General features: G+C 43.5%; 1 protein-coding gene across 1 annotated transcript in view; it reads right to left on the bottom strand.

The window, feature by feature from the left end:
* TTC39B (tetratricopeptide repeat domain 39B) overlaps positions 1-17,233 on the bottom strand; it is a 195,719-nt gene that overhangs the window by 99,967 nt on the left and 78,519 nt on the right. Inside the window, exon 2 of the mRNA XM_073635685.1 lies at positions 9,971-10,005. Coding sequence (XP_073491786.1) covers positions 9,971-10,005 — 35 coding nt within the window. The remainder of the gene's footprint in view (positions 1-9,970; positions 10,006-17,233) is intronic.

Raw genomic sequence — 17,233 nt, forward strand, 5'->3', positions numbered from 1 at the left:
TGTGCGTCGGAACAGGCCACACACGGTCGGAATTGACGCGATCGGATTTTGTTGTTGGAAAATTTTATCTCCTGCTGTCCAACTTTGTGTGTCGGAAAATCCGAGGGAAAATGTCCGATGGCGCCCACACACGGTCGGAATTTCTGACAACACGCTCCGATCGGACATTGTCCATCGGAAAATCCGACCGTGTGTATGGGGCATTAGTCTGGAAGACTTGTTGGCTCCCTGCAGTCTGGACATTTAGCAATAGACAGGAGGTTAAGAGCTAGACACAAGTGGCACACCTGATTATAGAGTGTAGTATTGAGAGGCGGGGGGGGGGGGGGTAGGGATTCATTCTGTGCTAGGAAAAGGCTGAGACTAGGAGCTGATCAAACAGTCCAGTGACCAAACAGGAGGCTAGAAAAGGCTTTGTTAGGACATCATATCCTGATAACCCCTGAAAGGGTGGACTTTGACACTTGTTTTGTTTTAGGCCTCTTTCATACAGGGCGAAATAAAAATTGGTAAGAAGACTTTAAACAAACTTTATCACCTGCACTACTTCTCTGCAAGCTCTAAGTTTGAAGTGGACCTCTACACCCCTTTTACATACACATATACTATATATATATATATATATATATATATATATATATATATATATATATGAAAATAATACACAGCAAATTCATTAAAGAGTTTGTTAATTCAAAAAAAAAAAAAAAAAAGGATCCTGCTCCTCTAAAGCATGTTATATGACACAGTGCTAGTCTTGTGTCATTTGGCCCCCTGTAACACCTAAAAAACCTGGCTGATCCTGCTAGTTTCTCCCCACCCCTCTGTAAACTGACCACAGTGTATCATGGCTGCTGAGACCAGACACCGTGGTCAGTTTACGTGTCTCTGTCATCAGCAGCCTGCTATCTGCTCTCCTCTCTCATCCTGTGTCCTCCTCCCCCCTCCCCTCTCTGTCTGTGTGTGAGCTGCCCCTCCCCCCTCATGCTGCTCTCATAACAATAACCTGTATACATCATCAGCACTGCCTCCTATTGCAGTGTCCCCCTCTGTGAATGATTTATAAATATAAATGCTGTAAACACCTCATTTAGGAGCTGAGATTACGATCACATGACCAGCCAGCTTTCTCCTCCAGACTGACATCAGCAGGGAAATCTCAGCCCCGCCCGCTGCATCTCTCAGAGGAGAAAAGGAGAAAGCTGGCCAGTCATGTGATAGCAATCTGGGCAGTGAAAATAGGTATTTGCAGCATTTATTTTTATAAATCACACATAGAGGGGGATACTACAATAGGAGGCAGTGCTGATGGTGTATACAGGTTAGAGTGGCTTAACAACCACTTTAAACATATTATTTAGCCCAGTAATACATTTCTCTCAAACTAGTAATTACAGTGGTTATAAAAGTGGTTGTAAAGCTTTGAGGATATTTATTTAATTTTTTTAAACACAGAGGTTTATACCTACCTGCCGCCCTGAACCTCCTCTTCTCTGGTCTTCTGCTGGTGCTCCTGTCTTCTCCCCACTGGCAAGTGTCCCCATAGAAAGCCACTTTTTATGAGGGAACTTGTGTGGGCTCGCTCCCGAGTCTCGCAGCCTGTGTCTATTACTCTGCCCCATCCCCTGCTCCCTTGTCACTGACTTTGGTTGACAGCAAAGCCTGTGAGAGCAGAAGGAAGGGGAAAGAAAAGCTGCAGATGTGCACAGTGCTGGAATGAATAAGGACTGGTGAGAGGGTAGTGAGGGTGGATGCTGATGGCTAAACATTTTTAATGCAAGGTAAAGAATATTTAGGTTTCATAATCATTTTAAAAATAAAGCATACCCTGCACTAAAATAGAAAGGTCCACTTTTTTAATGTGTGGGCCCCTGACCCTTACTAAAACACTGCATTTGGATTATGTAGCATTAAACAGGGTCTTGTTGGAAGGATGGTGACTTCACCCCCTGCAGTATGGAAGTCAGTGAAAAAGGCAAGTATGTAAACTGTCCCCCAAAATTATGTGTGGGCGTTAGCATTTTAAATATTTATCTCTAATGTTGCAGCAAAGGAGTAGTATATCTGGTGACAGCGCTACAGTGCACAGATTCTGTAAAAAGACAGTATTGTCACCATTTCATGCACGCTCCTGACTGGGACTACTTTTTATACATGCTTCCTCGTAGAACTATGTGTATATGTGCCAAAAAAGTTCAAATCACACTCAGCAACCACTCTATGTGATAAACAAATGCTACTTTACAATGCACAACATCCATTAATACATTTTGACTACCAGTGGTGCTCAAGGTAGCCAAAGACCATGTTATCTTAACCTAGTCCCAAAGTCGCACAAGGGGACTAAGTTTTGCATAGCAGCATATATGAGGGATCCCAGTAGGAACGACAGACTGTTTCACATTCTGTGATCCTTTTAGAAGATTCAAATTTGTGAGTATAATTGCTTTTTAATAAGCTACACTTGGTTTTAGAAGTACTATGCCATGTATTGTTTTATTTTCCCATGATCTTTGATGTGAATACGGAATACTTTATTACTTTATGAATACTGTGGAGAGAAAGTGGAAGTGATCTCCTGGCTTGAGAAGTTGCTGCCCAGGTTCAAAGTGCTTTTTTGCTGATCGTTTTCTTTTTTTTTGAAAATTATTTTTTTTTATTTCGTTTTATACAGTACATATTATAACAAGCCACACATTGTGGACAACAACCAGCTATAAAATTGCCGGTACACATTACAAAAACAATACAACAAAAAAGTTATCACATAAACTTGTGATAGATCCCCCCATAATTTGCCCAGTCAGGTATACAAATGATCCAACCTCCGGCCAGAGGCGGTCTACCATAACGCAGGGATACAGTCCCGTGACTCCCCATGTGTTCTATCGGATACCTTCAGTGACATGGTTACGCTCTCCACCCCCCCCATTCCCCCCCCTCCGCCCCCAGAAAGACATGGTCTACTTGAAAGGAGAGTTGTCCATCCCCCAGATGTGCAGGATACAAGGTCTTCAACTACTCACTAATCCTCTAGCCCCTCAAAACATTCACCACTCCGTGTTACAATATCTACAAGGATCCCTGTACTATACCTCATTGTGGTTAATCAGATACCGTATCAATGGAAGCCATCCACCCCCCCCCCCGCCCCAAACCTTCTTAAACTTGTTCAGAGCCCCTCTGCTCAAGTATGTAGCTTTTTAAAAGGGTACTGCCTTGTTTACTAACGTTTTTCAAGACTCTAAGGTCGGTGACTCAGAGCTCTTCTATGATAAGATAATGCGCTTTTTAGCATAGAATAGTAGCAGGGTAAGGAGGGTCCGTATAGCCCTGGTAGTGGCCAGGGGCTCCACTAAATGTAGAAGACATACTTCGATGGACATGGGGATAGATATGGAAGTGACCGACCTGATACAGGAGGCAATGGCTTGCCAGTAGGGTTTAATTAGTGGGCATTCCCAAAAGATATGCATAAAGTTAGCTAAGGGTGCAGCGCATCTCCAACACAGGGAGTGTTGATTCCCAAACATCCTTTCCAATCTAGCCGGTGTGAGATTGATTCATTACAAATTCCTGCATAGAGTCTATCTATCTCTGCTAGACACTAGATACTGAAACGCAGTCCCCCACATATCATCCCAATCGTCTCTGTCCAGCCCCGGAGATATAGCCTCCCAAGCTCTCCTGCAAGGCCCCAACCGGAGGGCCGTTTCATGGAATAGGTCTTTATATAAGCACTGATTCACTGTTTTGGCAGTGATTCACTTCGTGTCAGCAGCTCTAGGTCACTGGGCTCAAGGTCAAGGGGCTCCCCACCAAATTGCAAGCAGAAAGCATGCCGCAATTGAATGTACCTGTGTTGGGCAGATTATATTTTAGTTTTAATCCATCAAATGACAATAGTACCGTTCGATACAATGTGGAGTAAGATTTTAATACCATATTTGGTCCATACTGCTGGATCCAGGTAACAGAAAAAGTGGGTTAAATTGGGGTTCCTCCACAGTGGGGTATTGGGGGAAAGTCCGGTTGAGCTAGGCGATCGCACTCCCTGGGCCATACCCCATGCCCTCATCACTGAGCGCATGGAGGATGTCAGTGGGTATGGAGCTTTTAGACCCCTGTATACTAGATGAGACAGCGCCTCGTAGGAGCCCACACAGGCAGCCTCCAGGGATACAGAGGCATCATCCTGAGAAACAGTCAGCCAGCGGTGGGCCACTGTCAACTGTCCAGCCAGGAAGTATTTGTGAAAATTAGGAACCGCGAGGCCCCCCTCTCCCCATGGCTGTTGTAGTATTGCTAGTTTGAGGTGGGGAATTCCTCCCTGCCACAAAAAGGAGGAAATCTTGGCATCTAATGATTTAAAAATGGACTGGAATGGAATCCAAACTGGAGAATTCCTTAGGTTGTACAATAACAGGGGAAGAATTTTCATTTTTATCAAGTTTCTCTTCCCAATGAGAGACAGAGGGAGGTTTTTCCAGGCCTGGAACTTCTTAGCTATTATAACAAGCAGCGGGGAAATATTAACATTGATGAAGTCAGACACCGAGTTAGTAATCTGAAGCCCTAAGTACTTGATTCGGGAGACCCCTCGTAGGGAAATGTTGGGGTCAGCTTGTTCAGGGATTGGATGGGAGCGCAAGGGGAGTATTTTGGATTTAGACCAGTTAACCTTTGAGCCCAGAGACCAGTGTGAATCTATTTAGGAGTGCCAACACAGCCTGTAAAGAGGTTCCGGTGTCACCCACAAACAGAACCAAGTCATCTGCATAGAGTGCTGTAGTATCAATTAGGGTGCCTACTTTAATGCCTTGAATCTGGGGGGAGGAGCGCAGTGCAATCACCAAGGGCTCCATTACTAATGCAAAAAGGCCAGGAGAAAGGGGGCATCCCTGCCTGGTGCCCCTGGACATAGGAAAAGTCTCAGAGACCCCCCCTTTAAAACGGAGGGCTGCCACTGGGCGCTCATACAACAGTGATATCCATTTGAGGATGTAGGGCCAAACCCCATGCGTTGCAGTATATGAGTCATATAGGCCCAGTCAATAGAATCTAAGGCCTTTTCCAGGTCAAAAAACACCAGTGCCCCCCCCCCCCCCCCCCGAGGACATCTCCTCCCCCAACTGTGTATGAGTATATACTCTCCGTATGTTGATATCTGTGGCTTTTTTGGGCATAAATCCGGTCTGATCAGGTGATACTAAGTGGTGTATAATTTTCATAAGTCTGTTGGCAAGCATCTTGGTGAGTATTTTTAGATCCATATTCAGCAAGGCTATGGGTCTGTATGAAGAACAGCAGAGGGGGTCCTTGTCAGGTTTGGGTAATAACACTACATGTGCCTCATAGAAGGAAGTTGGTAAACCCCCTTGTTCAAAACAGTCAGTGTAGAGTCATAAAAGTCTGGGCAACAAGATATCTAGGTATTGCTTGTACCACTCCGCTGGGAGTCCGTCAGGTCCCCGCGATTTACCATTAGGAAAGGATGCAATAGCAGTCGCCAATTCTTTGTCCATGAAGGGAGCCTCGAGACTGGCCGTTACCTCATCGGGCAACACCGGGATCTGAAAGGGGCCCAGCAGGACAGTCGGTACATGGTGGCCATACGGTGGGATAGCAAAGTATAGGTCCGAGTAATATGCCACAAAAGCTTGTATGATACCCTCTCTATCCCTTACCACATTACCCTCTGAGGAATAAACACAGGGTATGGCCGCGTGCGCCCGTGCATCTGCAGTCAGGTATGCCAAAAACTTCCCATTTTTTTCCCCCTCTCAAACAGTTCCTCAGCCCTGTTTCTACGATTCATAGAAAAAAGTAGGAAGCTGCGCTATGAAATTGATATGAATACCTAAATAGGCATAGTATAACAGTCTTGTCAGATATGAGATAAAGTGATAACTCTCCAAATGAAAGGGGATGCCAACAAAATCAGTCCTGTGAAAAATATCGTCCAGTGAGGTGAATACTAATGAAATAATCCTTCTGTGCAAAAATGAAAAACACCAGTGATAGTGAACCTCCACCGTACAAAATCCACGCTTACCAGAGCGCAAGCGATAACGGAGATCGATATCCGGACATCGGACCAGCACCAGCACCAGCAGTAAATCACTTGATTAAGGTGGGGATATACCAGAAGATCATGGCTCAGTGGATGGACCAGCGATCCAGATTACAGGAGCAAACTCTCCAAGAGAAACTCTCCATAGTGTGGATCCATAAAAAACTATTTTATTGTAGATAGAAATTGTGCACTTACAACAAAGCAGAAGATCAAAAAGCTCGTAAGGAAATGCCGGCCGGCTCGCAGACACCCGTCCACACACACTCTATACACCGCAATGACGTCAGCACGTCTGCCTTCCTTTGCCTCCCGAAGCTGGCAACCTTTTCCAACACCTGATATAGCATCTCATTTTTGAAAGGAAGAGGGACATATACATTAGCAAATGGCTATTAGCCGAGATTCAACAGTCATAACTACGATAGCATAGCGTCCCAAAGGATCAGTTACCACAAATTCAATAGCACATGTCAGCTTTTTGTGGATCAAAATAGCCACCCCTCTGGCATAAGAGGAGTGGGTTGAGTGTATGGCTCTCTGTATTCAGTTCCGATTGAGGGACAATATCCTGTTACCCATTAGGTGCGATTCCTGTAACAGGATAATGTGGGGGTTCAGATATTTAAGATATTGCAGGACCAGTGACCTTTTAAATGTACAGTTTAATCCACGGACGTTCCATGAAAGAAGTCTGAGATCACTCATTAGGTAGGGCAGTGTATAACATGAGGATAAGAGAGGGACCCAGAAGCGGGAAGACCGAGGGGGGGGGGGGGGTTCCTGAACACAGAGAGCCACGAACCACCAAATAACAGTGGTTACATTTCATGTACCATACTGGGCAAGCAAAACATCCATCTGAACCAGCTTTATCAGCAGGGCGCAGACAGAGCATAGAAAAAAACCCACAACAAAAATTGGGGAAAAAAAAGGAAGGAAAGAAAAAAAAGAAAAAACAAAAAACAAAACAGTCCAAAAAGGTAACAGTTTAAGAACCCAACGCCCTGTTTGCTCCAGGCAAACCGAACCAAAAAACTGCCAGAGAAACTTTGATCCCAGATCAAAAAACATTAGTGGATAATTTCAAGAGTTCATCCACTCAGTAGGGGGTCTTAAAAATAGACGTGTAGTTCAGTGCATCCAAAACAGAACCAATGCTTCCTGCAGCTAACGAATAAATGCTATTGGTTGACATGTCACATTCCCCACAACCGAGAAGACAGTCACAACAGAAGAGCAGGTTATTAATGGATGGCTTTGACATCAGGTAATATTACTCCCTGTAAATCATCCAGCAGATAGGTAAATAGTCCAGTGTTACTAGGTCTCAGGCATCAGACATCTCTATGCAATGGAGTCGAGCCAGTCTGCCGCTTCCGCAAGTGAATCAAAGAATTTGCTGGCCCCATGATGAATGACCTTTAGGCGACTGGGATATAGCCATCGCTTTATCCACTTGATGTCCGGTCCGGGTTTGTCGATGTTCAGAACTGCGTACCTGCAGCATTGTCAATGACTGTCATTCATGCTCATTTGTGAGTATATAATTTGCTGTTTTACACTTTAATAAAATGTTACTAGTGGTAATGCACTAGGTCGGTGCACCCTCCTTTCTTTCTTTTTTCTTTAGTCTGTGAATACCCATTATTCTGAGGAGGGCTGCAAGACGGCAGATACCACTGAACATATTCGGTCATACCACACATTAAGGAACAAGACACCTGAGCGCAGGAGAGATTTCTACTGTAGGCGACAGGGATATAGCATACTGTATACCAGATTTTTCTCCCTCAGGCGTCTGGGGACATCAGTAAAAGAGCCCCCTTTTTTTTTTGCAACTCCGGAGAGAAGTCAGGATATAAATGTATGACAGGATTATCATGTTTAAGTTCAGGGTGTTTACGAGCCTCTGCCAGGATCGATTCCTATCCCTGAAATTGAGCAGGCGAACCAGAAATGCACGTGGCCACGCGCCAGCTGGCGTCCGACCAGTGGGCACCCTGTGTGCACGTTCCACAACATATACAGTTGACAAGTGCTGCAGGCCCAGGAGTTGTTTGAAAAAAGCTTCAGCAAACACAACAGGATTTTGGCCTTCCGCACCCTCAGGGAGGCCAACCACCCGCACACTGTATCGCCTGAGGCGATTCTCGGCGTCCTCTGGGCAATAAGAATTTTAACCTGTTGCTGCAATTCAATCACGGATTGCACAGTGGAGGCAGCTGAATCTTCTGCCGCTGAGCTGCGGTGTTCCTCTTCAGTGAGGCGGCCTCTAAATTTGTCAATGTCTTGTCTTATTAGCCCGCATTCAATAGTCAGAGTGTTAATTTTACCCTCCACAGAGGACCTACTGTCAGCTATGGCCACCAGGATCATCGCGGTGGACTGTTCCCCAATTGCTCCAGGTCCGCCTGAGGTGTTGCAGAGGTCCCCTCCTGAGCTGCTGTGCAGAGAGCCGCCATCATCGGGTCTGTCTGTACTGCTACAGATGCTGGAGGCAAGGAGGTAGTAGGCAAGATGGCCGCCACACGAGTGTTTGACGGTGAGCCCCGGGATGTCTGAAGAGCTGCCTTCTTGGTGGATCTGTGCTTGCCTGTCACGGGAAGGACCGGGGATGCCCCCCAGACCACAGGGAGATGTTTGCTCAGCAGGATGGCCGGGGAAAAGGTAGGATTGAGGCGGATTAGGGAGACGGATGGCGGAAGCCTGAGCTGAGCACACCCTTCCTCGTTCACATCGTGGCCACGCCCCCCGCTGATCTTTTTCTAAATTGAAGCAATGCTAGCTATTGGCTGTCTAACTGAACTGGTGGAGGGAAACTGGGATTTGGAATTTACTCTGAATTTTATGGCACTTCCATGTTTCTAACGAAGAGATAATGATTTGCACATCGCTTCACATACTTTGTGATCTGCTTTGAAAAATAGGTTTGTGAGCATATCCACTTTTTAAAACACAAAATCATAGTCTAGGCTTATCCTGCTATGCATGGGCTCATTTTCCATGTCCTCATGATATGAATGCTGTGGAGAAAAGAGGAGGAGGAGATCTCATAGCATGAGAGAAATATCTATACTAAATAAAAGGAGTTTTAAGTTCTTTTTTGCTGATCTTTGGTTAAAGAGAGGCAATATTATCTGGTAAGTAGCCGTCCATTTGGATTGGTTTAGGGACACGTTAATCGGCACAGAATTTTTATACAAAGAAACGCAATGGTCTGTGGATGAACTTGATACAAAAGGATTGAAATACATTTGTTTTTGGATTTAAAAAAAAATATATAGATGTTTTGGGTTTGCTTTTATTACTTTCACATAGTGTCACATTGTGTGATGTTTATACTGTACAGATATTGTAGTGCTGTATTGAAGAGTGAATCCTTCACTTTTTCTGTTAATTATATACAAGAACTAGCATGCCTAATTGTGTGGCCTCTCAGCTTCATACTCCCTTTTTACTCCAACATGAGCATTTTAACTGTAAAGAAATTGCTTCTTTGTTGCTGTGGCATGAGAAAAGTCCTGAATCCTGCCACAGCTTCAAACCAAATGCTAAAAATTGTTTGCTGCCAGGCTTACTGGGAGTGCTGTAGGCTAGACAGTGGTTTAGAAGGAGGCCTGCAGTAGCCTCATCCTACATAAGATTTGGCAATGATGGTATAATTGAAAAAAAGAACAACATTTCAACATTTTTTAAAATTTACCATATTTTAGTATAAAAAAAAAATTAACAAAACCCGTAGCTTTTTTTTCATAGCAAGTCAGGAAATAGCGGCAAGTGAAAGATGGTTTATCTGCGCTTGAGCAAGAGCACCCAAAAACATAACACGTAAAGAGGAGGATTTTTATAACCAAGCAGAATACAATATAGCTACAAATCCTTGATATAACTTACACTGGGATATTTTCATAGGCATCTTCAAAGTTTTCCTGCAAAAAATAAAATAAGTCTATTATTAACAAATACATTTACTTAAACGCAACATTTATTGATTTTAACTCTTTCATGACTAAGCCTATTTTTGAAATTTGGTGTTTACAAGTTAAAATCCGTATTTTTTGCTAGAAAATTACTTAGAACCCCCAAACATTATATATATTTTTTTTAGCAGAGAATCTAGAGAATAAAATGTTGCAATATTTTATATCACACGGTATTTGTGCAGCGGTGTTTTAAATGCAAATTTTTGGAAAAGGGACACTTTCATGAATTTAAAAAATCCAAACAGTAAAGTTACCCCAATTTTTTTGTATAATGTGAAAGATGATGTTACGCCGAGTAAATAGATACCAAATATGTCACGCTTTATAATTGCACGCACTCGTGGAATGGCGACAAACTACGGTACCTAAGAATTTCCATATGCGACGCTTTAAATTTTTTTTACGGTTACCAGGTTAGAGTTACAGAGGAGGTCTAGTGCTAGAATTATTGCTCTCACTCTGACGATCGCGGCGATACCTCACATGTGTGATTTGAACACCGTTTACATATGCGTGCGCGACTTCCGTATGCGCTTTCTTTGCTGCGCGAGCTCGCAGGACGGGGGTGCTTTAAAAAAAAAAAAATTTTTTATTATTTATTTTATTTATTTTTAAATTCATAAATTGTGTTTAAAAAAAAAAATGTTTTGATGACTTTTATTGCTGTCACAAGGAATGTAAACATCCCTTGTGACCGTAATAGGTGATGACAGGTACTCTTTATGGAGAGATCAGGGGTCTAAAAGACCCCCCATCCCTCCTTTACACTTCAAAGTATTCAGATCGCCAAAAACGGCGATTCTGAATACTGTGTACTTTTTTAAAAATGGTGCCATTGGCAGCCGAGTAAACGGGAAATGACGTTTACAATTTGAAGGCTGGAACGAAGCCGCCCACAGCTTCGTTCCAGCCCGCCCCAGCCGCCGGAGGTATCGGATTGGTCACCGAGCCTCCAGATTGACCGGGAGGCCCGGTAAGAGCGGCGGGAGGGGGGGAAATCCCCTCCCGCTCCTCCAGTACAACAGCCGAGCGGCTTTTAGCCGCATCGGTTGTTATACATGGATAGCCAATCGCCCGCTGTACACAACGGTACCGGGATGATGCCTGCAGCTGCAGGCATCATCCCGGTATAACCCCCGAAAGCAGAGTACGCACATCTGCGTACGGTCTGCGGGAAGGGGATAATTAAGTTGTCTCTCAAACATGTTTTTAACATTAGGAAAGTAATAAAATTCCTGCGAGCCACAATCAACCCAAAGCCTAATAGATATCACTAACGAGCTGCAAGCGTTACACAGGTGTCATAAGCTCGTGCACATAGACAAAAATAGTAAATTATACGCTGCGTTTTAGAATATTAAAGCACTTACGTCACATTAACACTACATGTGTTTGTTTTAATCTTCAGCATGCATTTATTATGTTTTTAACATTGCTTATGAATTACCGTACTCTTCACTTTTCGTATGTGTTTGCCCATGTAGTATGCACTACTTTTAAAATCTAAAATGGAAAAACCCGATCTTTGTCTAAAAAAAGGTAACCCTACAAGGGAAACTATGGTTTGGGGTATTTTTTTAATCATATGTTTTGAAACAGATGTGTAGGCAAGATGAAAAAGAAATAGAACCAGAGGGCTGCTACAGTTCTAAGATGAAAGCAAACACCTTTCTGAGTAAGACGGATTGTGGTCTTCGCTTAAAACTTTGGCTGTCTCTACACCACGCAAAATGACTGCTCACTCAGAATAGAATCAGTTACATTGGAACAGTGTTTTAAATATTAATTTTGATGATACAATTGAGTTTTTACTGCAGTTTACTATCAAAAATGTTTTTCTTCTAAAAATGACTAATGCAACCTTTACAGTACTTATATTGGAAATGATTTTAAACCATTCATGAGCATTTAACATATTCAGAGAGGTTTGTATCAATTAGCTGCCATCGTGAAAGCAGCCACAATTTAGGCCCCTTCCACAAAGGGGGAGCTCCATTGGAGACCGCCTACTCAGAGGGGAATCAATCAGTCCATTGATCCCCGATGAGCAGGCAGATGGCTGGCCTGTATCTGCTTATGCAGAGCAGATAAAGCCGGCTTTCCTCTATGGGCGATCAAATGTAAATGGATTCCCTGACTGTTTTCACCCGACTGCCACTTGATCCAATCTGCCGTTTTTAGCATACAGGATCGGATGTCAACAGGTGTCAACGGACACATGTTCGTTGACACCTGCCTCTCCATAGAGGAGACTGGAGGGGCTGATCGGGTCCACCTTAAAAAACTGACAGGTGGACCCGATCGGTCCTCTAGTGTGTAATAGACCTAAAGCTGTAACCTTCTACGGCTTATAGAACACATGGAAGCAGCAGGAAAGAGCTTCACCATAGCTGTTCGGCTTCCTTGCAGTCAGACTTCGGGCTTATTTACACCAGACGCAATTAGATGTGTTTTTAAATGCACCATAAAACGCAGTATGAATGCAAACGCAAGAATGAATGTATTCCAATGAGCCTAGTTTACACCACTGCAGTGATTTCATGTGAGTTTTAAAAAGTACAGCATGCTGCATTTTCCGCATTGAAACACAACGCGTGTAAACGCAACTTAGTAAAAAAAATAAACTGAAATAAATTAAAAAATAATTTCCAAAAATTCACCACAAATGCACTGCTTGCGCGTCCCATGTGGGCAAACATGGCCCACGCATGGGTTTACGCCCGTGTGAACAAGGCCTTAAAGTGAACCTGTGAGAAGAAAAAAAGGGTAATTTAACTCGTAAATTCTTTACCTGATAACAAAGTCACTCTTTTAAAAGGAAAGGAAAGCACAAGGTGATAAGTCATATCTTTTATGTTACCTACCATGATGCACAACCTGGAGATCACTTAAAGTTGAAGTGCATATGCTGACTTTTCCAAAGGTTGTTTTGGCATAGGTACCTACACCTCCCACAAACCAATGCTAGGCCTACCAATTGATAACTTGAACCTAGAGCACTGCATTATGGGTAACCCGTGTTGGACACCTCGTTTTCTTATACGATTATATGGATGCACTTAAAAAAAGAATTAGACGGAGCCAGGGCTGTGCTTGAGGGTAACTTAAAAGACAATCTGAAATTCTGCATAATCATTTGCATGGTGAAGGTGGCGCTTTAGGCTTTTTTCCACGCTTACAAGCCTCTCGGTTTGTAGATTTGCAGAAAGAAGTTTACACGACTCAATGACTCAGCCCATTCTCAATAGATGACACAGTCTAAAAAGGTTTTACATAGTTACATAATTAGTCAGGTTGAAAAAAGACACAAATCCATCTAGTTCAACCATAAAAATAAATAAATATCAAACATTCCCATATACCCAATCCTATACCCACAGTTGATCCAGAGGAAGGCGAAAAACCCCAGCAAAGCATGATCCAATTTTCTACAGCAGGGGAAAAAATTCCTTCCTGACCCCCAAGAGGCAATCAGATTTTCCCTGAACTTTACCTATACATTTTAGTACCCAGTTATATTGTGTGCATTTAGGAAAGAATCCAGGCCTTTCTTAAAGCAATCTACTGAGCTGGCCAGAACCACCCCTGGAGGGAGTCTATTCCACATTTTCACAGCTCTTATGCCCCATACACACGGTCGGACTTTGTTCGGACATTCCGACAACAAAATCCTAGGATTTTTTCCGACAGATGTTGGCTCAAACTTGTTTCGCGTACACACGGTCACACAAAGTTGTCGGAAAATTCGATCATTCTAAACGCGGTGACGTAAAACACGTACGTCGGGACTATAAACGGGGCAGTTGCCAATAGCTTTCATCCCTATTTATTCTGAGCATGCGTGGCACTTTGTCCGTCGTATTTTTCTACACACGATCGGAATTTCCGACAATGGATTTTGTTGTCGGAAAATTTTATATCCTGCTCTCAAACTTTGTGGGTCGGAAAATCCGATGGAAAATGTGTGATGAAGCCTACACACGGTCGGAATTTCCGACAACAAGGTCCTATCACACATTTTCCATTTTTACTGTGAAGAAAACTTTCTGTATTTGGAGATGAAATCTCTTTTCTTCTAGGCGTAAAGAGTACCCCCTTGTCCTCTGTGTTGACCGTAAAGTGAATATGTCAACACCAAGTTCACTATATGGACCCCTTATATATTTGTACATGTTAATCATATCCCCCCTTAATCTTCTCTTCTCAAGAGAAAATAAATTCAGTTTCTCTAATCTTTCCTCATAGCTGAGGTCCTCCATGCCTCTTATCAGTTTTAGTCAGACAAATTGTACCCCAAAGCAAGTAACTCTGCTGTCTTTTGCTGGGCTATCAGGAAATGCTGCAGCTTTGATTGTGAGAATGATTTGCCATTTGGCACTAATTGCAAATGACAAAAAAAAATGTATATAAACAACACTAAGGTGACAGCTTGGAACATCTTAGGCCAAAGCTTGCATCAGCCAAGGCCTGGACATCCACCCAGGAGAACCTAGAGAACATAAACAGAGGACCAAGTGGCAGGCATGTAAATCTGGGAGCCAGATACTTGATGCGTAAAAGCCCAAGAAACACCAACAGACCTGACAGGGAAAGGAGTGGCCCTTTCCTAAAGGGTGCAGGCCCTACAAATGTTGTCTGACCCATCTGGAAATGGTGGAGCAAGAGGCCGAAGGGAGGACAAAAGAGGTAGATCTTGTGGGAGCGAAGGTGGGTATGACCAAATCAGATATCCCCCCCATCCTTTATGGCCTGATGGGAGTATAATAAAGAGCTTAGTTTGAGTAATAGATGCTCTGGCTACCAGGTAGACTCTGATAGACCTGACAATGTTCAGACAGTGTCCTGTTTTGGGGCAGGACACAGTGAAGGAAGGGCAATATCCTTGAGGTGGAAGAAGAGACCACACCTTGTCCCTGTATAATCTAAGAAAAGGTTAATTAGAAGAAAGGTATGCCAGTTCAGAAACATGCCTAATAGATGTACTGGTCACAGGGAGGGCAGCCTTAAATGTGAGATCTTCCAAGGGGATATCACCAATCATCTCGAAGGGGGAAGGAGGAGAGGGGGGGGGTGTCTCAAGAGCACTAGGTTCGGATGCCACTGTGACATAGGAGCATTTACTGGGGGACTTACATGAGAAACACCTTGCAAAAAGGTCCCGATTAGGGACTGTGAAGCAAGAGATTTTTGGAAAACGTTGGATAGCTTAGAAAACCGTCCCTTAAGTAGCTCAAGGCCAGGGCACCGGTCGAGATCAGATTGAAGAAAGGCCTGTAATCTAGTATTTTCTGAGACTCCTATGTACCAGGGCAAATGTGTCCTGTAAAAGTCCAAGTTCACCGTCTGTTAAAAAAAAAAAAAAAAAAAACGTATCCATGGCACATGATTTTGGAGGTAAAAGAACATGCATTTATTATTTTTTTTACAGTGCAGCCTGCAAAGCATTGCATCCACAATCAGTAGATTGCGGTGCAAAGTCAGGCTCCTGCAGACACGCAGTACAGCTGTCTGCCTGTATCTCCATAAAAAGTGACAGCAGGTGCGGGGACAGAATCCCCCGCCCACTGGTGAGGGGGACTGCTCCAAAGTAACAGGTTACATGTTACACCCTAAATACAGATGTAACATACAGTAGAATATGTTGCAAAAGGTGAACTTATCCTTTAAAAGGTACAACGTTTGATCATGCAGGAGGTAGAATTTCCTGCTCCGAGTAAGGTGGGTATGACTGAATCAGATATGCCCCTATCCTCCAAGACCTGGGTTTGAACAGCAAAGCCGTTAAACCCAATGACTAAGAAACAGTACCAGTAAAACATGTCTGTCTGGAGGAGACCATGGCCTTTAAGCAGGCTTTGGATTTTTCTTATGCGGTAGGAGTATCTTTCCCCTAGTAAAGGGATTCCCAAAAAGGCATTCACCGTCAAAAGGCACGTGCCAGAGATGTCTTACAAGCAGCCTCAGCAGAGCTAGCTTTAAAGCTAAATTCTAGGTATGGATATTGTTACATAGTTACAATGACTCAGCTTTGACCAAAGTAATTATGCATATACCATAGCTGGCTCATCCTCCTAGGAGCTGGAGATCACTGTAGCAGGCACAGCTTCCCCAGTAATCTCCTCCAGCTTCCGAGTCCTGTGCCAAGCAGCTGTAATGCTTCTTACTTAAAGTGGTTGTGAACCCACTACAAAAATAAATAAAATGAAAAAACCTGCAAGACAAAAGGCATAATGAGCTAGTATACATAGCATACTAGCTCATTATGAAATTCTCACCTTAGATCGAAGCCCCCGCTGTGGTCCCTGCACACTACTCCGGCCGGCGACATGGCTCCGGAAGTTTTTTCCGGGTATCGCGGGCTCTGGCACTGCGAACTGGCCAGAGCCGTGATGACATCACTCCCACGCATGTATGCGGGAGCCGCCGGTAACAGCATGTCAGCTGAAGCAACGGCACAAACGAGCCGTTGCTTCAGTGGGCATGTGCCGATGACGTCAGCACATGCTGATACAGGGGATATCTCCTAAACCGTGCAGGGTTTACAACCACTTTAACACAGGTCATCACCCAATCGTGACATCACCGCCCTGCCTCTCCAACTCATCCAATTAGAGAAAACTTTGCATTCATTGAGAAAATGTAAAAGCATTCTCTGAATGCCACCCCTGTTCAGTGAGCAATCTCCTGTGTTCACAATTCAGTAGTGTAGACACTCAGCACAGGACCCAGAAGCAAATGGTTTAGCTTCTGGGTCGTGTTAATCGTGTTCTGCGGGCCAGCAAGGTGCCCCTAAAATGCTCTAGTGAATAATGCTTAACTAAATCACTAACACATTTTTCAAAATGTGCACATGCAAAGATTAATATTCCTGCATAAAAAAAAAACAATCATGACTAATTCTTTTTAATGGAAAGAAAGTTAGATCACAAAAAAATCAGAACTACCGGTATTACAGAGTATATTGTTATAGGACAAGCTCCCTCAAATTAATCTGCATGAATATTCGTTTGCATGTCACTTTGCCATGACAGAGGGACATGGTTGTGCCTTTAGCTGTACTTTTAACCTGAACAGTCAAAGTGAATAATGCTTAACTGAGTCACTGAGTCAACTACACATTTTTCAAAGTGTGACCACACAAAGATTCATACTTTGATTCTTAAAAACAATCATG

Source organism: Aquarana catesbeiana, linkage group LG01, assembly GCF_042186555.1.
Source record: "Aquarana catesbeiana isolate 2022-GZ linkage group LG01, ASM4218655v1, whole genome shotgun sequence".
NCBI classification, from domain to species: Eukaryota; Metazoa; Chordata; class Amphibia; order Anura; family Ranidae; genus Aquarana; species Aquarana catesbeiana.